Below are 26196 nucleotides of genomic sequence, written 5' to 3'. Positions count from 1 at the left end.
CCTCTGGGCACTAATGAACATTATACATGTTTAAATATCTTCAGAAAAACATCAGATATATTAATTGTGTGTTAACTCCTTGCTACGGCAAAAGGCCACTTATTTTATTAGAAGCACAGGAAATGAAAAAGAGATTCGTTTCCTCTTCTTTCTTTTTTTGAAGGTGTTGTTACACAGGATATCGTGTGCAGGTGGGGGGATTTTAGGCAACAGGTAATTGTTTTTTGTCAGAAACGAAACTGAAACAGTTCATAATGAACAAATAGGACGAGAGACCGAGAGACAGATCACTCAGAGGATCGCGAGGAGAGAGAGACAAGGTAAGATGCAGTTTGACAGCCAATCTGAAGTAAAAGTACTCATAATGCAGATTTCCTTTCAGAATAATATATATGATATGTTTTGATTATAATTATTGATGCATTTAAGTGTTATCAAAGCTGGTAAAGGTGCAGCTAGTTTTAATGACTTGTATGCTGCAGGGTAGCTTATGAAATTACTCCAGGTGGAACTAAAGTCTGATTTAAGAGTTGATTATATTTCACATCATTAATCCAAATCTGTGAAGTAGCTAAAGGTATTAAAACAATTTAGTGGAAACAAAAATGGTAGAGGAGTAGAAGTACAATTAAAAAACTTAAGTACATCCTCAAAATCTTACTTAAGTGAATTCTTAGTTACTTCCACCACTGATCTTTTTTAATGTAAACATATTGATCTTTGCAGTGTGAACCATAGCATCTACAGCTGTTTAGGTTGTATTACGCTCTATGAATACCGTGCAGACAAACTGATAATGGACTTTGAATGAGACAGGGCAGCAATGCAAATATGCTGTGGACAAGTTTCAGGGCGTGTGCAAACACTGCAATAAACACAGTGGGGTGTGTGTGTAAAATATAAATGTTTAATGGACTGTTCTTAAGATGCCAAAGAGATGTAAATGTTTTTATTTTATTTCCAAGTTTGTTCAAAGTTATCTTACACAGATAGTAGCATGTTTTAAGATAACAAAAGTTACAATGTATATAATAAATAATTATTCAATAGATAAATGATGATTAATAACAAATGTCTTTCTCATTATATAACCTGTCTTTGATATGTCTTCCATCTTGAAGTGTTGCATTATTTATTCATATTTGTATTTATTTACTTACTCACTAATTGATCTATCCCTATTTTAAATTGTGTACTGCTTTAACATAATGCTCGGTTACATTTATTATACATACTAGTAGATAATTATCCCTTATAGGCTATTTTAGTTTACTTTTACATGGTTTTTTTCTATTTAATTAGCAGGAGGAAGTAGGCAATTCAACACGAAGTACTGCAGAGTACCATTAGAGGGCGACTGATACCTGTTTTACCTCAGTCATACACATCCAGCTTGCAAACAGCAGTCTTTAATCACATCAATAATTACTTTTGGGGACTCATCAGGTGACCATTAAGATCTTACAATTGGGTTTTTATTTATTCTAAAAATGTCGACATAAAAATTAAGCATTGACACAAAACAAAAAGTTGAAATCTGTACTTAATTCAAAGTCAAAGTCAACTTTATTGTCAATCTCAAAATATGTTTGTACACACAGAAAGAACTAAATACTGTTTCCCACAGTCCCGAGGTATACAATGAAATAAAGGATATACAATATAAAATATGTATACATAATTATACCCCAACTTATTTACATAAATAGCATCGTAAAAAGTGACTGGTGCTGGTTGTGGGGGGGGGGTGTTAAATTCCCGGTCCAGTGGAGGCCGGGTGGAGTGGTGAGATAGAGGGGAGAGAGGGGAGAGGTGGGAGGGGGAGGCTTTCAATAAATGTTATTTTCCAAGACATTTAAAGACATATTAGAAAATGAATACAATCATGCACCTCTGAGCCTCCTGTACACAGAACATATTGGGTGGCATGTGTTGCTTCTATGTGGAGCACGTCCTCTCCTAATGTCTGTGTGTGACCTCTACAGATGCCCAACACAGCAGGCAAGAGCATGCAGGTTTGCTACTGTGGATGGGCCAAGGTCACCACCTACCAGGGTCTGAGGACTCACCAGGGGAAGATGGGATGCACACCGAGGGGAATGAATATCCCTGAGAGTGAACAATTCAGATTCACAAGATGCACGTTTGCTAACATTGGACCATCAATCCAAATAGAAGAACCTCTGAAAGATATCTTCAGCCCTTATCTAGAGATCGGTGAGTGCTACATCTTCTTAGTTATAACTGATGTCTTTCATTAAACTGCTGCAGATAAGGGTCGAATGTAGAAAATATGAAGAGTGACAGTAACGGTTAAGAGCTCTCTCCCAAACATGGATGGTTGTCTTCTACAGAAATAACTGTATTTTCTAGAAAAATATTGGTTTTCTTATTATGTTTTTCAGATCATCAACAGTTCACCTGGAGAAACGCCATGGAAGAAACCCTTCAAAACGACAGCGGACCAAATAACGGGGTTACTCCAGTCTGGGAGGTATATTCAAGCAAATATACATTACTTACATGTACACACAAATATCTGTTTTAAATGTTAGTTTTTATTGTTGTGAATTCTTCCACAACACTGGCCCCTTGATTTGCTCTACATTGACAACTAACTTTCTACCGTCAAAACAAATTTCAATCTTTTTTGTATGTCCTGGTGGTGTATCATTTACAGCAGGAAGTAGTCAAGACCCCACAAAAATACTCTAGAGTACCCCTAGAGGGCGACTACTCCCTGCCTACATTCTACAAATCAATGCATCAAACCACACAGACCGCTATCAAAAAAGAATCAAACAAATACAACGAAGACAATTACTTGGTCTTACTGAATTGAGGAATTTTCATGGCAATAGTTTCACAGCTTTTACAAATGCTCCAAGTGCTTTCTAAATGTGTGTGTGACTTCTACAGATACCCCAAACATCCGATGAGAACCTCCTGATTACGACCTACCAGGGTCTGAGGACTCACCAGGGGATGATGGGATGCACACAGAGCGGATATAGTATCCCTCAGAATGACCAGTTAAGATTAACAAGTTCCCTTCATTCAGCCGCTAACGTTGGACCTTTAACCTTCAAGCCTCTGAAGGATATCTTTGGCCCCTCTCAAACGTTTGGTGAGTGATAAAAAGCTGATTATAATTTGTAAATAGTATGTTTGTACTCATTCAATGTCTGCAAATGATGCATGAGGGCAATTTCAAGCTCTTAAAACTGAATTTACGAAACAAATCTATTCCCAGAGAGTAAACAGATTACTTGGGGAAGTCCCCTGGAAGAATCTCCTCAACAGGATGGCGGACCAAATAACTCCATTGCTTCAGCAAGAGGAAAGGTATATTCAAGTGAATATATACAGATGAAATGTATTAAATATATCCCTGAAGGAAGAAACCCTAACCCATTATAAAATGACAGAATGTACCTGTTGCTTCAAACTTCACCACCCTGACGGCCGCTCCAGCTGCAGAAGCCACACTGAACGACACAAATCAATTATGTATGCATTCATCTTTGTACTTTATCATAGCTGGAAGTTAGGCTATGCAGCTGGTTTTAACAGTAAACCATCCTCCTTTCCTACAGTTGTTACAGCTCAACAGAACTCTCAGCAGACGGCCACAAACTCTGACAAAACTCATCAAGGGCACAATTTCTCCATTGGTGCACAGGTACAATACATTCCTGTAAAACAGTTTAAAGTGTCGCTTAAATTATAATTATTTGGGAAAGGTTGGAAAAGCTTCAGTTCAAATCATAAAATCTTATTTTCCATTTTTCTCTGACAGCCTTCAATGTACCCCGTGTCACAGATGGTTGATACCCCAACCACTCCTGCAGCTGCAGGAATCACAGTCAATGACACAAACAAATCATGTATGCATTATCAAGTTTGTATATTTGTAACTTTATTGGACAAAATGCAGCTGTATTCAACAGTGACCCATCCTCTTTCCTACAGTTGTTACAACTCAGCAGAATTTCCAGCAAACAGCCACAAACTCTGGCGTAAATCGTCAAGCTTTCACTTTCTCCAGTGGTGCACAGGTACAATACATTCCTGTTAAACAGGTTCAAGTGTCAAAAACTTAAAAAAGTTAAAAAAGCTATATAGATATAATCGCATTTCCCACTTTCCTCTGACAGCCTTCACTGCTCCTAATGCCACAGATGTTTGGTACCCCAGCCATTCCTGCAGCAGCAGAAGTCCCAGGTAAGGCCACAAACAAATCATATGCATCATCATTATACAGTAGTATATTTCTAACTGGATTAACACAATGCAGGAGTGTTTAACCCTAACCCATCCTCTTTCCACAATTTCTACAGTTATGAAAACTCAGCAAAGCGCATTCAATCTCTCCAGTGGTGCACAGGTACAACACATTTCTGTACAAACAGGCACGAAATGTTAGCAAAGCTTTGTTAAGTTTAACCCTTAAAGTCTCATCTTCCATTTTTCTCCAATAGCCTTCGCTGATGCCAATGTCACAGATATTTGGCAGCCCAACGTTTCCTACATTTAAAGATGTCACAGTGACGCACACAAACAAATCAAGTACTGTTTTTAACTGATTCCTTTAGAAATGTAACTATATATAGATAAGATTAAAAGCAGCTTGTTTGATCCTTATCAACTTTTTTTTCTATACAGTGTTTGAAACTCCCCCCCATCTCAGTACAACTCATCAAAACACCAACAACGTTCGTAGAGCGCTTGATTTCTCCACCGGTGCACAGCAGGTACAACAGGTCTCAAGTCTTTAAATGTCCCACTGGAGAGCAAATTCTACCTGTCTGATGGAGTTTAGAGAATTCCTTGTTGTAACGATGCATCGCTTTTAAATGTACCTTCTTTTATAGATCCATTGCAGCCTGAAATGTATACTGTCTTTGAGTCTAGCTTGCACTAAGTGCCTTCCTCCTTTAGGTGGAGCAGTACTGGGAACTTCCAACAACCACAGCTCAGGAAACAGCCTTCCAATTAAAGGAGAGAGAGAGGGAGGCTCAAAAACTACAAAAGGTACTTAACTTTAAAGTATACAATGTTTAATTAGACAAAACTAGCAGTATGAAATGTTTGCCTATTGTTAGGTCTGTAGATTCACCACTATCTAGTCTCAAAGGTCACGTATTGTCCAAATCCACTTCTTCTTGTCGTTTATACATAAACACCCGTTTATAAAACCTGTCTGAAAATGAGCCGATCAGATTTTGGCCACCTTATGATGTATATAACTGAGACCTTTAATATATTGATAAAAAAACAGTATAATAGGGGACCTTTAAATATTTCAACTACTCTCAAATGAAGCTTCATGAAATTTGGTACTGATATCCACGGTGCCCACAGGAAGAATCATACAGCCTTTGGTCGAACTTTGACTTTTGATGTAATGCTAACCATATCTGGTATGAAGTGAAAGTAGTCAGTGTTGGAGCCTTGTATTCATATGAAAGCTGCTCAGTAGCAAAGAAGACTAACACTGACACCGTAAACGCGTTAGCTAAATGTTTACACCAGTAATTATTCAATTGTTTCAAACTCATAGGCTTCCATACAACACATTTGTTTTTGCAACCTTTGTTGTCACCCCCTACTGGCCATTTGAAAGAATACCTGTTTAAATAATTTAGCATAGTCATCACTTTTCGTACCATGATATCAAAGATAACTCGTCCCGTTTTTAAACATCTTCAAGATACATTGCCAAATTGCTATTGAAGACATTTCTGGTCACTAGATGTTATATTCTTGGGCCATGGGTGTTTCCCAGTTCCCATCTTCTAGTGCCACCAGCAGGTGCATATTTGTTGTTTTAAGGTATTGTCCCATGAGCTTCGGATGGGTTTAAATGGAAGTTATACTCCCCTCAGCTTTCATTGGACTTTACTGTATTGGCAATCTAATAAAAGTACTTTGTGTCTTTACTCCAGATGAGGCAGGACATGATAAGGGCTGATTTACAGCAGAAAATTCAGACAAGAGAACAGAAGATTTCTGAAGTCACATCATCTGTAAAAGCCTGCAAGGTGAGTCGAAGCAGATTATTTAAATGTTCTCCCTTCGTTAAGGTTTTTTTCAACATCCTCATAATCCGTTACTCTTTTCAGGGCGGCTTGGATGCCGAATGGCTGGAGATCAACAGCGTTTTCTCAGAGGTGATGAAAGTCGTGGAGGACTCTCGGAAGAAAGCCCTTCAACCTCTGGAGGAGAGGTGGGTGGCTCAGTAAATATCGCAGTGATTTATGACATTAACTGCACCCAGTGGCGTTTCTATATGTACAAAAGTGGTGGGGCACAAAAAACGTAGATGTCTATATATAGCTTCTGCAGTGAGGTTCATGGCTGGTGAGGCACTGGCACTGACTCTTCAGGTTTACAAATATTATATTTTGACCTAAATCAAAATATAATATTATTTTCAAAAGCCTCTTTAGTCTGATGCTTCAATTAATTTTAAACAGACAGTTCAACAGAAGGATACCCAAAAAATGTAATTTTATCATTTAAATATTGAATTGTTTTCTCTTAGTAAGATCCCATTTTCAATAAAATTGCGGTCTTACCTTGACATGAAGATGAAGTCCATTTGCCTATCCTTCTGGACAAAAATCGCTATTACTTTTTTGTAAAAGTCCTCCTTATCTTCTTGTAGTTTCAAAAGTTTATCATAAATCTAAATGATGGATTTATGATTCGAAAATGATAAAAGTAGGGTAGACATGTGGATATTATCCGGCTGAACAAAACGTACATTTATCTAACAGCTACGTTTCCCACAGATCTTATTTAGAGCTATTTTCTAAAATCCTATGGAGAAATGTCATTGCTTTTTAGTGGAGGGAAGCCATGCGCAGCTTACTTCCTGGTTTTAGGACGCGTCTCTCTCCTCCTCTTCACCTGCTCTTCACACACCACACTTTTCGCGGCACACGTACTTACAGCCAATCAGCTCTGAATTATGTGAGATGACGTATGGTGGGGATGGCAGCTCTATGCCCCTATGGTCATTATTTTTTGCCACACACATTAAATAGGACAATACTCTGAGCATGCGCAGTGTAGTTTTTACAGTCACCGTTCACTTAGACAGGGAGAGGGAGGGGCAGGATCGGGTTTTGTCCCACATGGCTCTAAACAGCTCAATAGGCACACACTGTAGACACTAATTAGAAGAACACAGACTAAAACAGCAACGTACAGACGAATCAAATGATTAAACATGATCTTAAAATATATTTTATATATATTTTAATTTATTTTTTGCATTTTGTTGTAGTCATTATTTTAATACTTTCTGCTGACACTAGGTGGGGCTGTGCCTAATGACCAGTCGCCACTGACTGCACCAATGTTAAGGTCATCAATAAATAAAACTGCCTATTGTTACTATGTGTTATTTTAGGAGAAAGAGAGTGAGTAGAGAAGGACTACATCTGGTCAAGAAGCTGCAGAATGAAATTGACAAAATCAGGAAGACCATTGATGAGTTGGACAAAAATGCCGACTTGCAGGTAAGACATCCAAACTTTTGGCATTTTTCTATCATTAAAAAGTCATTTGGCCTCTATAATGCTAGATGTCAGTATGCAAGGACAATATCCAGATCCAGGGGACACTAAAAGGTTTATACTGAGAATGTGACATTTATCCCACAGGGTCTTCCTAAAACAGGCCTGGATGAATCTCGAGATTGGAAACATTTAACTGTTGACACTTCATTCTCCTTTGGGTCACTGAGAGCTACAACATCGAGCATGATGGAACAAATTCACCAGGAACTTGAAAAACTCTCTTCTGTTGGTATGTTCTTGACGTTAAAACGTGAAAACTCAAGCACCATTGCTTTCTTTGTGTTTCGTAAATAATAAAACAGGCCTCATAGGGAACCAATCTGAATGAAGATGTTTCTTATTCTACAGGCGTTCAATTTAAAGCAAAAACCTATTCATTGCCTATTGCATATAATGTAATGTTTTTCAATCATAGTAACAAGATTTCTCTTCCCACAGAACTCAAGAGGATTCCCACATTTGCAGGTGTGTGACACAGAACATTAAGAGAACATGTCAGTAATTAAACATTGTAACCTGGCCATAGTTTGAAAGAAAACACCTCCAGGCACTCACAGAAAGAAAAAGGTTACATGGCTTGTGCATGGCAATAAACAAAGTAAATGGTCAGGTCTCCTTCAGATTAGCAAATAAAGAGACCTGAGCCTGATCCTTTTATGCAATCATTCAGGGCTGCTTCCTCGTTGGGTAATACGATCAACTGGTGGGAGATAATCAGCGCCATTCAGGGGGTGCTGCCCAAAGATTTTACCAACCGAAATAAATGAAACTACAAGAAATAAATCAAATAAGGATACACATTGTTATTTGCAAAGAAAAAATGATGTTTCACAATAAAATACTATGAGGAAATGTACTCTATGTGGCAGAAACATGTCCTCAACCTACTTTAAGTGATTGAAATTCCTTCAAGACAAAAATATTTGTTAATATCAAAATGAATAGGACATTTGCAACTGTCAACTTACCCCACCTTTGACCACTATACTGTACATTATATTGTCTTGATGCACAACAAGGATGGACTTTCTCCACACAAATGTAGAATGAAATGTGTACAGATGTTTATTGAGGATATTGCATGGATAAAACAATGACCCATTTGTGAACAAACCTCCAGAGAAAAGCCTTTTTGACTTTAAAACTGAATGGAATAAACAGATTATCCTGGCCTAAATGAAGAAATGTATCGTTAAATATATATTTAAACATAGATATTTTTATATGTATTTTATTGAGTGACCAGGTTTATATTTGTATTGGATTCGTTATTTGTTTGTGAAATCTTAAGAAGGTTCCCTCAGCATAACTCTGGTTATCTCCCACCTGTTGACGCAATTTCCAATCAGGACATTGCATAAAAGGATCAGGCTCAGGTGTTGCCTCCATTGGCACCTTGCAGCAGATCTGTTGAATGGTTGAATTGAGTTTCATCAGCATTTGTTTGTTGAGTGCATTTCATGTCTGACCCACTGAGCATACCCCTCCTTTTTTGGTAAAAAAAAATTCCACAAACAAACTCTTTGCAGTCTTGAAGTTGGACTTTTTGATCACATAACTCTCCACTTAATCACTAGAGGCATTTTCTTAAAAAATGTAACCTGTGTGTTTTGTTGGTAGGACAATGAACAAGCTGGGACCTTAAAAAAAGATTTGGTCCTACATGTAGAGCAATATTGTGGAAGTTATACATTTTAAAGCTCTATTCTTCTCAAACCACTCAAGACTTCTTAATATTTGCTTTCTTTATGAAGTAGTTATACTTGAATATGACAAGTTAAAGTTAAAAGCATCAGCATGTAGATTGTGTCATCCATATGAAGTGCATGATGACCCTATTTCTATTTATCTCCTCAACCACAGTGGATGTAAAGCTGGACCCAACCACAGCCCACCAGTGCCTTGTGCTTTCCCCCGATGGAAAGACAGTTAGAGATGGAGGAAATAACCAAAAAGTACCCGATGCTCCGCAGAGGTTCGACATGTTCGGCAGCATCCTGGGGCTCAACAGGTTGACTTCTGGGAAGTCATACTGGGAGGTGGAGGTCACCAACAAGTCGGGGTGGGACCTGGGTGTGGCACGACGCAATGCAAATCGCAAGGGGAAACTCTCTGTGAACTCGGAGAGCGGTTACTGGGTAGTCGTGCATTACGAAGACAAAAAGTACGCAGCCCTGACAGTACCACCAGTCAGCCTCCCCCTGAAAGAGAAACCTGAAAAGGTTGGAGTGTTTGTGGATTACGAGGAACGTCTCGTGTCCTTCTACGATGTGATGGCTCAATCTCACATCTACACGTTTACCGAGTGCATGTTCAGCGATCTGATTCTTCCATATTTCAGTCCACATCCTAAACAAAATGAGAAAAACTCCCATCCTCTGATTATCTCTCCTGTGAAGAAGCAGTTGTAGTTATATGAAGTGAATAGTTACCGGTGCACTAAAAGTTAAAATGCACCACTCACTGTAAATATCAGTACAGGTGTAGGCCTACATGATATTTCATGACACTACCAAAGGGTTTAAATCTAGGGTCTTGGCCTGGGCATCACCTCTGTAAAGAGATTCTGAAAGTTTCAGGAACAAAGATTCTCTCTCTTTTTGTCCTGATCCATTTATATAAAACCTGTCTGAAAATGAGCTGATCAGATTTTGGCCACTTTATGATGTCATAACGATTTTGTTGGCTTGTGTCACCATTAGCCAATAACCCCCCCCCCCCTATCACCTGAATCTCCTCCTAGAGCACCATTGTGTTCTTTTTAACCAAATATCTCTCAAAGGGGCGTGGGGAGGGGCTCCTTATATTCATCTAAAGTAACAGACAGAGAATCAGCACTGTTTTGCATATATCTGAGATTTATAATACATTGATGAAAAACAGTATAATAGGGGACCTTTAAAATGGGTTGTAAGCTATCCCCTTTCGGTATGAGTCAGCATTGTGGTCGTCTCCTGCTAGCTGTCATAAATTGACTCTCTTCCAGTTTTCAGGTACATTTTTGAAGTTACACTTTTTATATCTCGTTCGTTTCTAACTATACATTTTTAACTGAATGGAGAATTTATGTTATCAGACATGTGTATCTTAAGCTAACAGACACACTAGCTAAGCTAACATTAGCAGGAGCAGAATAGCATCCGAAAAAAACAATTTTTGAACTTCAAACTACTTTAATCTCTGTTTCCATCGGTCATTATAACAAGCACTGTTTATTGTTTAGAGTAGGAGACCATAAACAGACCAGTTCACTCACTTTTAAATCCTCATGAACAGGATCTTAGAATGATCAGACAAACATTATAAGCTAATGTTAGCGGTTAGCTTGCAACCGCACAGATGGATTTCATGTTTTGTATGCAAAATCCACATTTTGGAAGTAACTTTAGCTGTCAACTGCTTCAACGTGGCATTACATTCCTCAAAAGGTTAAATTAAGTACTATGCAATAGAAAATGTACTTGTTTGCATTCTACCACTTATCTTTACTTGATATAACCCCTAACTCTTGCACACTGTATTTTCTTTATTTTTTAAATTGCATTTTACAGATCCTTTTTTCTAGTTCCAGATTATCTGTTACACCGCCATGCATGACTCTCTCTACATATAACTATTGACGGTTATAACAAAATGTTTTATGCTATTAAGCGAGAAGACTTTATTACAAGTTATATTTGGGAAACTTTGTATACTTCTCTTCAGGGGTCTTGTAAAAACTAAAGCAATAAAACATGATTTACGTTGTATTTGTTGATGTACCAAGGTCCTTTAAAGAGAAGTGGTCTCAGTCCGGTCGACTTCGAGCTGACATTACTACCAAATGAAGTCATTTTAAGGAAGGCATTTTAAGACTCTTTATTTTATTTTACTAGGAACGGTCTTGTGTTTCATTACATCGAGAATGTCATGGTGATGGATATATACATTTTAAAATGTGTTTTATGTCTTGTAATTGCATTGAGAAAAACCCCCGGCACTTACCTATAGAAGATTACGTTTGTTATTATAATTGACTCAATATGATTTTAATAGGATACTAAATACTTGTGAATCATATCAGTGTCATTAGCATCGGCGTAGCTAGTGGATCGCCGGAGCTGTTAGATTAACATTAACATACTTATAGTCAGTGGCGACTGGTCATTAGGGGCAGGCACAGCCCCACCTAGTGTCAGCAGAAAGTATTAAAATAATGATTACAACAAAATGCAAAAAATAAATTAAAATATATATAAAATATATTTTAAGATCATGTTTAATCATCTGATTCGTCTGTACATTGCTGTTTTAGTCTGTGTTCTTCTAATTAGTGTCTATAGTGTGTGCCTATTGAGCTGTTTAGAGCCATGTGGGACAAAACCCGATCCTGCCCCTCCCTCTCACTGTCTAAGTGAACGGTGACTGTAAAAACGACACTGCGCATGCTCAGAGTATTTTCCTATTTAATGTGTGTGGCAAAAAATAATGACTATAGGGGCATAGTGCTGCCATCCCCACCATACGTCATCTCACATAATTCAGAGCTGATTGGCTGTAAGTATGTGTGCCGCGAAAAGTGTGGTGTGTGAAGAGCAGGTGAAGAGGAGGAGAGAGACGCGTCCTAAAACCAGGAAGTAAGCTGCGCATGGCTTCCCTCCACAAAAAAGCAATGAGATTTCTCCATAGGATTTTAGAAAATAGCTCAAAATAAGATCTGTGGGAAACGTAGCTGTTAGATAAATGCATGTTTTGTTCAGCCGGATAATATCCACATGTCTACCCTACTTTTATAATTTTCGAAACATAAATCCATCATTTAGATTTATGATAGACTTTTGAAACTACAAGAAGATAAGGAGGACTTTTACAAAAAAGTAATAGAGATTTTTGTCCAGAAGGATAGGCAAATGGACTTCATCTTCAAGTCAAGGTAAGACCACAATTTTATTGAAAATGGGATCTTACTAAGAGAGAACAATTCAATATTTAAATGATAAAATTAAATTTTTTGGGTATCCTTCTGTTGAACTGTCTGTTTAAAATTAATTGAAGCATCAGACTAAAGAGGCTTTTGAAAATAATATTATATTTTGATTTAGGTCAAAATATAATATTTGTAAACCTGAAGAGTCAGTGCCAGTGCCTCACCAGCCATGAAACTCACTGCAGAAGCTTATATAGACATCTAAGTTTTTTGTGCCCCACCACTTTTGTACATATAGAAACGCCACTGCTTATAGTAGTTGCAATTGCGGCCTGTGGCACCATGGAGCATATGTGTGGGCTCGAAAGGAGTGAGGAGTTGTCGATTCTATGCTGAACACCCTCTCAGAATTTCAGTTGCACGCACTACTAAAGAGACGCGCTGCCATGGAAACCAAACAATGGTGTAGCTGTGTTAAAGTCCGAGTGGAAACAGTCGTGAGTAAATCTGATTTTGTCAGAAATCTGGAGAAATGCGGGAGAAATATGACCCCGGGAGGAAACCGGGAGAGTGCAATGAAATCGGGAGTCTCCCGCGAAAAATCGGGAGGGTTGGCAAGTATGGTAGCACGTAGCTTACAGATCGTTGGACCGGCAATATTTTATTATTATTACAGTCTGAAATCACAAAAGCTTTTACATATATCGCAGCAAAAACCGGCACTTACCAGATTACGTTTGTTATAACTTACTCAATATGATTTTAAAGGATACTAAATACTTGTGAATCATATCAGTGCCATTAGCATTGGCGTAGCACGTAGCTTACAGATCGTTGGATCAGCGATATGTTATGATTATTACAGTCTCAAATCCAAACTTTATAAAAGATAGCGCTACAAAAACCGAGTTTAGATAAAGACAATTGCGTTACTTGGAACTAAATAGGAGAATAAATACTTGTGTTATCACCTCAGGCGTAGCTTTATAACCTTCACACAGATCGCCATTACAGCACTATGTCTGAACATGTTAGCAAATGCCTGATCATTTAAATAAAAGCAAAGACTGCTGAGCTTACATTTTACAAAAATATATAAACATCCAACCGATTACTGTCGATGTTTGGGTTAGAAAAAAGGCTACATTGATAACAGTGGCGGTGCCAGATATTTTCTTTTGGGGGTAGCTTGACGTTTCATAGAGGGTACACAAACATATATATATATATATATTAGCTGTACACTTTACGAATATAATGTTTTTTTATGGACAACTTTACCATTCAATCTCGTCCAACTGATCTTCCTGCTGTCACTCCTCGGCTCTTGGTAGTTCAGGCATTTATCAAACCTGGCAACTCCAGGTTTCCTGGCAGCTGTCAATCAAAGTCCAGTGGCTCTGCCCTAAGGTGTCAGAAACTTTTCACAAGCGCACAGACAGACTTCGCGAGCAAGTGAGGCTGACACTCCCGCCAGCGAGCAAGAGGGCTGTCTCTCTCGCGAGCGAGCGCTTAGCCGCTCGCGGGGTGTAGAGTATTCGCATTTGGTCTCTTTTGTCCTTCTGCAGGCACCGTACCGGAGGTAGGGATCTACAGGCGGGATTCGAGTAGTGTTGTGATAACTGCCCATGCCCGGCGCCGTGGGAGGGCCAGGGAGGGCCAGGCCCTCCCATTTGACATTCCTGCCCTCCCCGAATAAACACGTGTTTTTATTATTTATACAAATTTTAAAAAAAATATTTTTTTTTTTTTAAATTATAAATAAACTGTGAACTTTTATGCTACGATGTATGTCAGAACTAAAAAAAAAATCGCAGGCGCCAGGCTACGTCAAATAAATGCATGTGTCTGTTGTGATTTGTGATTCGTCCCCATTTAGACCAATCACAGCGTCACACTCTGCCGCCTATTCTGGATTTGTTTATTGTGCATTCTGTAGACTCCCATTTCTGTTTGAATTACAAAATGGACATAACAAATTGGCTTAAAAGGTCTAAGAATTTATTAAAACGAAATAGCGATGAAAGAACTGCAGCCGATGGTGCTGCTGGCGACCCTGCACCTGCCGTTGCAGCAGCACGCCTTAATGTCACAAGCTTGACCTCGGCAAACCCCGGGGCTGAGTTAGCGATGATCTGGGGTTAATAAACCCAAGCAGGTGAAGCTGGATCGTTATCCAGGGAGATTGTTTTCAGGAAAGAACCGCACTTTTGCCGGTCTGTTGAAGATTCGTTAAAAGCAGACGCAGCCTTGTGTCTTCATCTGATGCGGCTTTTACTGTCAAAGGTTTTTGCGACTGGAAACACGCATTACAGACTGATAAAGGACTGCTAAGGCATGCCGCATCAAAAGAACACATTTCATGTGAGAGTGTGTGGAAAGAGAGACAGATACGCGAGGAAACAAATAAGGAAATTAGAACTTTGGTGCAGATCAGCTGCACGGAGCCGTTATTACGTGTCAGCTGTCGTTGATATTATAGCTTTTTTAGCTGTCAACCAACTCCCTCTCAGAGGTGACTCGATTCACTCCACAGCATGTCCGAGTTCAGTGCATCGGAACATAAACCATGCCCAAGGCGGGCTAAACAGTTCATCGACTCCGTCTCTACTATTTCTCTCCGAGTGCAGCGATGAGGAAGCTGCCATCCTTAACCAGTGTGCCTTGCTCGTGATTTACCAGTGTTTGTGCTGCCACGCACACAATGTTTCAAAGTGGTTTCTACGTTGCCCTTTATTTGTGTATGTTTGCGATAAGTGTGCGTCTTTGCGCAATGCCGTTGGCCTTGCTGTTTGATATATATTGTGCCTTAGGCCCGCAGCACGTGACGGTTTTGTGGGCCCTCCCATGAAAATCATAGGCCCTCCCTTTAGATTTGTTCTGGCGCCGGGTCTGTAACTGCCATGTCGATGTAATGTTGCTCCGTCACTATTAAGGTTATTAAACCAAGTGCTATGATAAACATGACTCGTTTATGAGAACATCAAACTGCGCATCAAACATCTGCGCGCGAGGGTCATTTTATTCTTGTGTAAAAGCAAATATTCCGCTCGTGAGTAGCTTGTTTTGCGCGCTAGAATATTGACCCAAATCTGACTCCATACAGGAGCAGCTCATCTCCTGTGTTTGACAAAGCGGCTCACAGTCTTCTCTATTTTTTTTTACTCTGTTTTTATAATACTTTAAATATTGTTCAGAACTAGTTTTCCTATTTATTCCTAAATGTTTTTGGTGTTGTTGTTCGATTTGCACTAAAATCAGTTTTGCACAAAAGTTTATTATACTTGTATTTTTATATTGCCAATAAAAAGTGTTCTAATATTAAGAGTTGCGTGCATTTCATTCAAGGCAAGGCAACTGTATTTACTTAACACATACAGAGGGTAAATTCAAAGTAGTACATTCACTGACATGAATGACATGGATATGGCGCCACCTTGTGTCATGTTTACGATGCAGATTATTGACATTAGGTCTGGCAATACAGTCAATCATTATCCTGGTGATTATTTCGCAGATAAACCTATTAGCCCCGCCCCCTTTACAAAAACGGCTCTTTTGAACGGCACTTTGGAAGGAACGGCAACGGAGCCATAAGATCCGGCTCCCTTCAAAGAGCCATAATAATTCCCATCACTACCTGCCGTCCTCTCTAGTGTCTAGATGAGGTTCAGGCAAAGCACGGTTAATGTATTATATTATTGAGGGAGAATTGTCCGGGGCAACAGAAAAAACATTCGGGACTAAAGCCCCGAATGCCCAGGCCAGGCGACGCCACTGGATGTGGGTAAGGAGGAAAAGAGAGAGGGTTTTATCTTCTGACGCTGCATGAGTTCCCTGACACACCGGGGAAACATATTTATGTATAAAATACATACAAAAGTGCATTGTGCACTGCATGATAGGTCCCCTTTAAGTATCATTTTTGAATGGAGGACTTTAACTTTTACTTATGTCAATAATCTGAATACTTCTTCCACCTCTGGGTAGCTACTAATGAACAGTATATATATTTAAATTCCGAAAAACATTATAGATGTATTAATTTTGTGTTAGCTCTTTGCTACAGCAAATTATTTATTGTATTAGATTCACAGGGAATGAAAAAGAGATTTTTCGATAGGTGTTGCTCAATAGGATATCGTGTGCATATTTTAAAGAACGTGTCAGTCTTATTTGGTCAGAAACGAAACTGAAACTGTCCAGAATGAACAAATAGGAGGAGAGACAGAAAGACAGATCGTTGAGAGAATCGCGAGGAGAGAGACAAGGTAAAATGCAGCTTGACGGCTAATCTGATTAATTGTATTATTTTAAAATGCAATGATTTTAATAGAACGTAACAAAACAGTCATACAGTCGCTGTCGAGGTTGTATAACATTCGTGCAAACAAACTAACCGGCCTACTCCGAATACAGTTGCGTGTCTTAAAACAGTAACGGCCTATTCAGATTACTTTTAGAATACTTTTGGAATACTTTACATTTCCATCAGAGATGTGTATGTTTGGGTGTACGGAGACACAAAAAGCTAAAGGAAACTCGAACACAACATCTGAAACGATGTTATAACTTTTACAACTTTTTCCAGTCACTTGCCCCATGCATTCAGCAGCAGGCTATTCACTTTGATTGTATCCCGTTATGAAATGTCATCATTTCAACAATAAATAAATGCTACATAAACGTTATCTTGCACATTGAATCAAACAAACTCCGTTTCTAATAACCAATATCATTATTCCGCTCTCATCACTCCACAAAATAGATCCCTCTCTCGTCCGTGTGCGGGGGGCTGCTCGCTCACAGACACGCTGCATTTCTCTCTATCTATCTATCTCTCTCTCAATTCAATTCAACAGCTTGATTAGCATGACCATAGTTACATACAGTAGGCCTATTGCTAAAGCTCTGTATAGTTGCAACATCTATACACAAATACATACACAAACAAACTGCTAAGAATTTGAACAGCAAGAACATGTTTTTTTATTTGTTTATTTGTATTTCTTTTACAAGGAATACAGATTCATTTTAATTCATATAATACATTTCTCTCTCTCTCTCTCTCTCTCGAGGAGAGAGAGCCAGATGAAGAGAAGAGAGAAGAGGAGAGGAGAGAGAGACAGAGAGAAGAGAGAGAGCGAGATGAGATAGCGCAGTGAGAAGCGATATAAGGAGATCTAAATGCTCTCTGCTCTAGATCGCTCTACTCTCTCTCTCCTCTCTAGCCTCTCTTCTCTCTCTCTCTCTCTCTCTCTCTCTCTCTCTCTCTCTCTCTCTCTCTCTCTCTCTCTCTCTCTCTCTCTCTCTCTCCATACTAATAGATAATTATCCCTTATATGCTGTATCTAAGCTATTTTAGATTACTTATACATGTTTTTTACAAGTATTAGTCAATTGAACACGAAGTACCTCTAGTGGGCGACTAATCACTGTCTAATCTCAGTCATCTTTAACCACATTAATAATGACTTTTGGGGACTCATCTGGTCACAATTAAGATATTAAAATTGGGTTTTAATTTCTTCTTGAAATGTCCCCATAACAATTAAGTTTTGGCATAAAACAAAAGTAGAAATCTTTATGTACTTTCAATCTAAGGAAAAAGGTGATTTACCTAAAATGCAAATAAGTGTTAATAAATACAAAGCAGAGACCTCCTGTGAACTCTGAACATCTTGGGTGGCATGTGTTGCTTCTACTGTATGTGGAGCACGTCCTTTCCTAATGTCTGTGTGTGACCTCTACAGATGTCCAGCATGCAGGTTTGCCACTGCGGATGGTCCAAAGTCACCACCTACCATGGTCTGAGGACTCACCAGGGGAAGATGGGATGCACACAGAGGGGAATGAGTATCCCTGAGAGGGAACAAATCAGATTTCCAAATTACATTACATCTTCCAACATTGGATCCAATAGCTGGATTACTCCAGTCCGGAAGGAGGTAAATTCTAACAAATGTATAGATTATGAGTTCCTATACATAAAAACAAATAAACTTTGACTTTTAGTAAAAATAACGACAAACATGATGTCTTGGTTCAAACCACAATTAAGAATGACTGTATTGTGGACCGTGAGAATAATTATCATGTCGCCTTAGCTTTACATCGTTCCAGAAGATGTTGAGAAGCAATTGTTGCTTCGATAAATGTGGAGTAAGTGCTTTGTTTATGTGTGTGACCTCTAAAGATAACCAACACATCAGACAAGAGCATGCAGATGTGCTACTGCGGATGGTCCAACTGTACAACCTACCAGGGTCTGAGGACTCACCAGGGGATGATGGGATGCACACCGAAGGGAATGGAAATCCCTGAGAGTGAACAATTTAGATTTACAGGTTACAAGTATAAAAATGCTGACAGTGGACCTTCAATCAAAATAGACAAAACGTTGACTCCCCCCCACCACAGCAAAACTCATCAAAACACCAACAATGTTCGTAGAGCGCTCGATTTCGGTGCACAGCAGGTACAACAGGTCTCATTTTATTTTAATGTCCCGCTGGAGAGTAAATCCTACCTGATTGATGGAGTTTAGAGAATTCCTTGTTGTAACGCTTTTAAATGTACCTTCTGTAATAGATCCATTGCAGCCTGAAATGTATACTATATTTGGGTCTAGTTTGCACTAAGTGCCTTTTTCCTTTAGGTGGGGCAGTTGTACTGGGAACTTCCAACAACTTCAATTGCCTTCCAATTAAAGGAGAGAGAGAGAGAGAGGGAGAGGGAAAAGGAGATGGAGAAAGAGAGGGAGGCTCAAAAACTACAAAAGGTACTTCATTTTAAATTATACAATGTTTAATTAGACAAAACTAGCAGTGTGGCTCTATTTGTGACATGTTTGCCTATTGTTAGGTCTGTTGGTTCAACACTATGGTCTGGTCTTAAATATTTCAACTAGTCTCAAATGAAGCTCCGTGAAATGTGGGACTGATATCCACGGTGCCCACAGGAAGCATCCTACATCCTTTGGTAGAACTTTGACTTTTGATGTAATGCTATCCATATCTGTATAAGAAGTGAAAGTAGTCAGTGTTGGAGCCTTGTATTCATATGAAAGCTGCTCAGTAGCTCAATTGTTTCAAACTCATAGGCTTCCAACCTTTGTTGTCACCCCCTACTGGTCATTTCAAAGAATACCTGTTTAAAGAATTTAGCATAGTCATCACTTTTCGTACCATGATATCAAGGATTACTCGTCCAGTTTTTAAACATCTTCAAGATACATTGGCCAAATTGCTATTGAAGACATTTCTGGTCAATAGATGTTATATCCTTGGGCCATCTGTGTTTCCCAGTTCCCATCTTCTAGTGCCACCAATAGCATAATTGCCCAAGTCATATTTGAATGTTTTTGGAAAACAAGAAAAAACACAATTTTTAGCAAGCACATTGGTCTTTTTTATTGATTTTGTAACAGTAAGTTCAACCAGATGTGTGAACAAATTTGCACAAAAAAAAAGACACAACATCAATTGCATAATAAAAATGACTTAGGCAGAATGTGCTGAGTCTGAGGCAATTTTTCTTACACAACTTTTTTTACACATGAATACAAACATAACATAGAAAAGTAGTTTTACTTTCCTAAATATAACCAAGTTGTGTTACCTGTCTAACCTTAACCAAGTTGTTCTAAATGTCTGACCTTAACCAAGTTGTTTTACTTGTTTAACCTTAACCAAATCCTACTCAGGTGCTGTGTGAACTTGTTTTCTATTGATGAGGGAGGTTGTCGTAGTACTGGTGGGCCACTCTTGGTAGTACTGGTTTAATTGCCTGCAAGTCATTGTATTTCCTGAGAGTAATTGGCAATTGGGCAGGAAAGAGTGGGACCCAGTGGACCGGTTCTTCGGGGATGCTGAGTCGCTGAGGTAGGTCCTCCCAGTCAGACTCAAAATCCAACTTGTGCCGGATTCGACCATCTGCCAAGTACTGGAGAGCCCGAAGGTCATGGACTGTGGGGTCGCCAACTTTTCTGCCCGGTCGAATTTTGGTGACATAGGCCCCAGATAACTTCATGAAGTCACTGTGGTATAGCTGGGTCACCTTGTATGGGGATGGGTGCAAACGTGCAGTCTCAAAGATGACAATGTAATCACGTGGAGTGTGAATATCTTTGATGGTACGCCGTTCAATGAGGCTATGCATGGAGTCGCACTCCATTTTTGTGTGCCCTGCAACCAGAAACTTTTGTTCTATGGTGACACCATGCTTCATGGCCAGACCTAGGTACGCATTTGTGATGGTACAACATCGATTTTGATAGCCGCAGCCATCACTCCAGACTATGATCTTTTCGATGTTTCGGTTGGCGTCTAGGACTGACTCAAAGTGCTTGCACTGCAGATGGGCAAAAACCTCGCTGCTGAGGGAGCCCTCATGCTCCTCCCAGGCGTAACAATACCCATCTTTGTTACCCAGGTTGAAGCAAGTAAAGTTGTGCATCTGTAATTCAGTTTTGTAATACATCTTGCTAGCTTTTGTCTTGGGACACAGAAGAACGCTCTGAAGGTCCATTGTCCACACTTAGAGCTTGTCACTGGATTCCTGTTTATCCTTAGCTTTTTCAGCTTGAGCTTGAGCCTTTAATCTCATGTGAGTAGTAAGGGTATCCTGATCTATATTTCCCACCTTGGCGCCGATACATACATCACACTGGTCTTTTTTTGGTACGAACACAGAGTATTTCTGCTCACTGAACACTTTTCGGAAATATGTCTCACTCACAACACGTGCTCCACTTTTACCAGCAGATTTCTGGTATTCCTTGTGAAGGTCACTTAGAACTGTTCCCGGCTCCACAAACTTCTTATCCTGATAGGAGGGAACCTGATGGCAGTAATGGGATGGAACAGTAGGCAGCCCAGAGAGCCCTTCTTTCAGGAAGGTCTGGTCAGCATCTGATATGGGCATATGTGGACCAGTCTTATTGATCTTGCGTTTGGGCGGATCAGTTTTGGTTTTCATGTCCACAGTTAACCATGGTTCTGGGGGCAATGCCAAGGGTTGAACAGAAAATAATCTTACACACAGGTAGTTTACATCTATCTGCCAGTTGCAGGTGGTATGATAGGGACGTTTTTCTCCTTGATGCAACACCACCTTTCTTCTGCTTTATAGGCACATTTTCCACTAAAAAGTCTGGATATACAGGCATGGACCAGAAATTGTTGAAGATATCCATTCTCTCTTCTTCACTCAGCAGTTCACAATGTCGTTTCTCCGACCTTAAGCAGTGCTGTGATGTGCAGGGTGGGCCCATGGTCTTTGGCTGTCTCTCCTGTCCCGTTGCGTTCTTGTAACTCTACCCCTTAAGGCGCTTCTCTTTTATCACCTGTTGCTTCCACATATGTGACCTTAGACGCTTATGACGTTTAACAGCGGGAGCTTCAAGTGCAGCCTCTTCTTCACTATGTTGAGCCGTGTCTGCATCACTATCATCATCTGGGCGGTCATCTTTCTTAGGTCCAGTGTTGTGCTAGTTACTGAAAACCAGTAACTAGGTACCATTACTAGTTACTTCATTTCAAAAGTAACTCAGTTACTCTTCTGATTACTTACACAAAAAGTAATGCGTTACTGTGAAAAGTAACTTTTTAGTTACTTAAAAAAATGTCTCCCATTAATGCCCTTATAGCCTTCATTTCAGTACTGTTATTGCATTAGAGAATAATACAATCTGTTGATCAACTTGACATGCATTATATGCAATCTGGATTGCATTGATATTAGCTGGCTTTCCATTTTTGTATATTCTTTCTCCAGGTAGTTGGAAAAAGTTTTCCGTCCCATATGCCGTGTGCCACCCGGACATGCTATCATGCTAACTAGCTCCCTGAAAGCGGGTGACTCCACTGTAGCAATAGCCTGCATGTGTTCTACAACATACCATGCAATGGTTTTATCGACTTTTTCCTGGCCAGCAGTCCCTTGGTTAAAATCCAGCCGCTGTTGCTTAGGTGGAGGTGGAGTGGCGTCGGCTGAGTCTCTGTGGTCTTAGCCACTAGCTTCGTCCCAGCATGTTGTTTTTGCAGATGTTTTAAGAGATTTGAATTGCTGTTTTGGGCAGTAGATAGGATCTTTGACCCGCCAAGACACAACTTACATTTAACAGAAACTTTCTTTTCTTTGTGCTCGACAAAAGTGAAATAGTGAGAATATCTCCAGGTGGAGAAACTAGACTTGAGCTCCGCCGCCGCCATGATAGTCTTTCTCTGTTCGCCTGGCTGTTGACTATATAAAAAAACTAACGCAGTAACGGAGTAACGCACCATGTAGTAACGGTAACTGAGTTACTGAATTAAAAAAGTAATGCGTTAGAGTACTAGTTACTGCCAAAAATAACGGCGTTACACTAACGCGTTACTTAACGCGTTAGTCCCAACACTGCTTAGGTCTATAGTCCTCATCCAAGACAGAGTCATCGTGTTCACTTTCTGACCATGAATCAGGATCAGAATCAGCTCTGGAGGCTTCATCGGCTGTTTCTTCTTCAATCCGTTGCCCGGTGTCTATGTCATTTCCTTCTTTCTCACATCTACTGTCATCTAAATCCTTCTCTGAGTCCTTCTCTAAATTTGTATCAAGTTAATTTCCTGACCCTGAAGCAGAAGAAAATAAAGTTGCTGAGTGTTGCTACTTCATCATACCATGTCGCAGAAATGTGATTAAAAGTTTAAACACACAGTTCCTAATCCCTTTGATTGACTGAAAGTACATTTAGTGTCTAGAAAGTTGAAGAAATATGAACTAGCTCACCAGATGAATCAAAAAGAAGAGCTAATGCTTCACTTGTGGTCAGCAGAGCCCTCTGTCTCATGCGGTCCGCCATCTTTGTATGTAGCGTCAAAAATGCCTAAGTCAAAGAGATGACTTAGGCAGATAGTGATTTTGGACTCTAAAATGCGTTCTGATAGGCTGAGGACATAGGCAATAAGGCAGGGTGATGCAGCAGTGGTAGGAGAGTAAAGTTAGGCAGATATCACAATTTGGCCAAAAAATTACTTAGGCAATTATGCTATTAGGCTAACGAGGTGCATATTTGTTGTTTTAAGTTATTGTCCCATGAGCTTTGGATGGGTTTAAATGGAAGTTATGCTCCCCTCAGCTTTTATTGGCCTCACTGTATGGCATTCTAATAAAAGTACTTTGTGTCTTTACTCCAGATGAGGCAAGACATGATAAGGGCTGATTTACAGCAGACAATTCAGACAAGAGAACAGAAGATTTCTGAAGTCACATCATCTGTAAAAGCCTGCATGGTGAGCCGGAGCAGATTATTTACATTTTCTCCTTTGATTAAGGTTTTTTTCAACATCCTCATCATCCGTTACTCTTTTCAGGGCGGCTTGGATGCCGAATGTCTGGAGATCAACAGCGTTTTCTCAGAAGTGATGAGAGTTGTGGAGGACTCTCGGCAGGAGGCCCTTCAACCTCTTGAGGAGAGGTGGGTGGCTCAGTAAATATCGCAGTGATTTATGACATTAACTGCACCAATGTTAAGCTCATCAATAAATGACACTTCCTATTGTTACTATATGTTATTTTAGGAGACAGAGAGTGAGTAGAGAAGGAAAAGATCAGGTCAAGAAGTTGCAGAATGAAATTGACAAAATCAGGAAGACCATTGATGAGTTGGACAAAAATGCCGACTTGCAGGTAAGACATCCAAGCTTTTGGCATTTTTCTACCATTTAAACAATTCATTTGGCCTCTATAATGCTAGATGTCAGTATGCGAGGACAATATCCAGATCCAGGGGACACTAAAAGGTTTATACTGAGAATGTGACATTTATCCCACAGGGTCTTCCTAAAACAGGCCTGGATGAATCTCGAGATTGGAAAAATGTCACTGTTGACACTTCATTCTCCTTTGGGTCACTGAGAGCTACCATATCGAGCATGATGGAACAAATTCACCAGGAACTGGAAAAACTCTCTTCTGTTGGTATGTTCTTGACGTTAAAACGTGAAAACTCAAGCACCATTGCGTTCTTTGAGTTTCGCAAATAATAAAACACGAATCGTAGGGAACCAATCTGAATGAAGATGTTTTTCTTATTCTACAGGCGTTACATTTAAAGCAAAAACCTATCCATTGCCTATTGCATATAATGTAATGTTTTTAAATCATAGTAACAAGATTTCTCTATCCACAGAACTCAAGAGGATTCCCAGATATGCAGGTGTGTGACCCAGAATATTAAGAGAAAATTGCAGTAATTAAACTGGTCATGGTTTGAAAGAAAACAGCTCCAGGCACTCACAAGAGGAGTGATAATATCCTAGATACTACGCAGATCTGTTGAATGGTTGAATTCAGTTTCATCAGCATTTGTTTGTTGAGAGCATTTCATGTCTGACCCACTGAGCATACCCCTCCATTTTTGGTAAAACATTTTCAACAAGCAAACTCTTTGCAGTCTTAAAGTTAGACTTTTTGAACACATAACTCTCCACTTAGTCACTAGAGGCATTTTCTTAAAAAACAGTTTTTTCTTGGGAGGACAATCTCCATCTTGTGCTACTGTATGAACAAGCTGTGATTTGGTCCTACTTGTAGAGCAATATTGTGGCATTTATACATTTTAAAGCTTTAAAAACCTTTCAAGACTTCTTCATATTTGCTTTCTTTATGAAGTAGTTATACTTGAATTTAACAAGTTAAAGTTAAAAGCATCAGCATGTAGATTGTGTCATCCATATGAAGTGCATGATGACCCTATTTCTATTTATCTCCTCAACCACAGTGGATGTAAAGCTGGACCCAACCACAGCCCACCAGTGCCTTGTGCTTTCCCCCGATGGAAAGACAGTTAGAGATGGAGGAAATGACCAAAAAGTACCCGATGCTCCGCAGAGGTTCGACGTGTTGGGCAGCATCCTGGGGCTCAACAGGTTGACTTCTGGGAAGTCATACTGGGAGGTGGAGGTCACTAACAAGTCGGGGTGGGACCTGGGTGTGGCACGACGCAATGCAAATCGCAAGGGGAAACTCTCGGTGAACTCGGAGAACGGTTACTGGGTAGTCGTGCATTACGAAGACAAAAAGTACGCAGCCCTGACAGTACCACCAGTCAGCCTCCCCCTGAAAGAGAAACCTGAAAAGGTTGGAGTGTTTGTGGATTACGAGGAACGTCTCGTGTCCTTCTACAATGTGATGGCTCAATCTCACATCTACACGTTTACCGAGTGCATGTTCAGCGATCTGATTCTTCCATATTTCAGTCCACATCCTAAACAAAATGAGAAAAACTCCTATCCTCTGATTATCTCTCCTGTGAAGAAGCAGTTGTAGTTATATGAAGCGAATAGTTATCGGTGCACTAAAAGTTAAAGGGGACCTATCATGCAAAGTTAACTTTTTTATGTATTTTATACATAAATATGTGTAAAGTTCGCAAATATTTTAAAAACGGTGGTACAACGAGCGGATACAGATTCGCTGCTGATATGACGTCAAATCGGCGGCGGACCCACAGAAAGTTGCCATCAGAAACAATGCCTGACGTGTTTTGGACGTAAATTCGTCTTTGTTTACATTAGCAAGCCTCGCTAACACTCAGAGCTAACCTGTACTGTAGAGCACATGTGTTTAAAAAGCAGGATATAAAAAAAGGAACTCACCTTGACGCCAAGAGAAAACGCATTTGAGCTCCATACTGTTTCAGAAATAATCCTTGATGTG

General features: G+C 39.7%; 2 protein-coding genes across 2 annotated transcripts; both read left to right on the top strand.

Annotated features, from left to right (window-relative positions):
- Positions 1 to 281: 281 nt before the first annotated feature.
- Positions 282 to 25982, top strand: LOC117533730 (E3 ubiquitin-protein ligase TRIM21-like). Its single transcript, XM_034197635.1, has 10 exons — positions 282 to 320; positions 18249 to 18443; positions 18692 to 18973; positions 19154 to 19276; positions 23673 to 23768; positions 23850 to 23953; positions 24057 to 24165; positions 24312 to 24456; positions 24668 to 24694; positions 25259 to 25982. Exons 2-10 carry the CDS (start codon positions 18249 to 18251, stop codon positions 25804 to 25806), a joined length of 1629 nt encoding a protein of 542 aa, XP_034053526.1. The 5' UTR covers positions 282 to 320; the 3' UTR covers positions 25807 to 25982.
- Positions 1915 to 11559, top strand: LOC117533726. The gene is made up of 19 exons (XM_034197626.1): positions 1915 to 2217; positions 2406 to 2494; positions 2920 to 3127; positions 3254 to 3345; positions 3429 to 3510; positions 3597 to 3682; positions 3800 to 3887; positions 3973 to 4058; positions 4158 to 4224; positions 4341 to 4387; positions 4482 to 4569; positions 4666 to 4754; positions 4942 to 5034; positions 5949 to 6044; positions 6126 to 6229; positions 7421 to 7529; positions 7674 to 7818; positions 8028 to 8054; positions 9453 to 11559. The coding sequence occupies exons 1-19, from the start codon at positions 1986 to 1988 to the stop codon at positions 9998 to 10000; spliced, it is 2376 nt and encodes a 791-aa protein (XP_034053517.1). The 5' UTR covers positions 1915 to 1985; the 3' UTR covers positions 10001 to 11559.
- Positions 25983 to 26196: the final 214 nt, after the last annotated feature.

Source organism: Gymnodraco acuticeps, unplaced genomic scaffold (genome assembly GCF_902827175.1).
Source record: "Gymnodraco acuticeps unplaced genomic scaffold, fGymAcu1.1, whole genome shotgun sequence".
NCBI classification, from domain to species: Eukaryota; Metazoa; Chordata; class Actinopteri; order Perciformes; family Bathydraconidae; genus Gymnodraco; species Gymnodraco acuticeps.
Note: the sequence above shows the minus strand (reverse complement) of the source record. Positions and strands in the feature narration are given on the sequence as shown.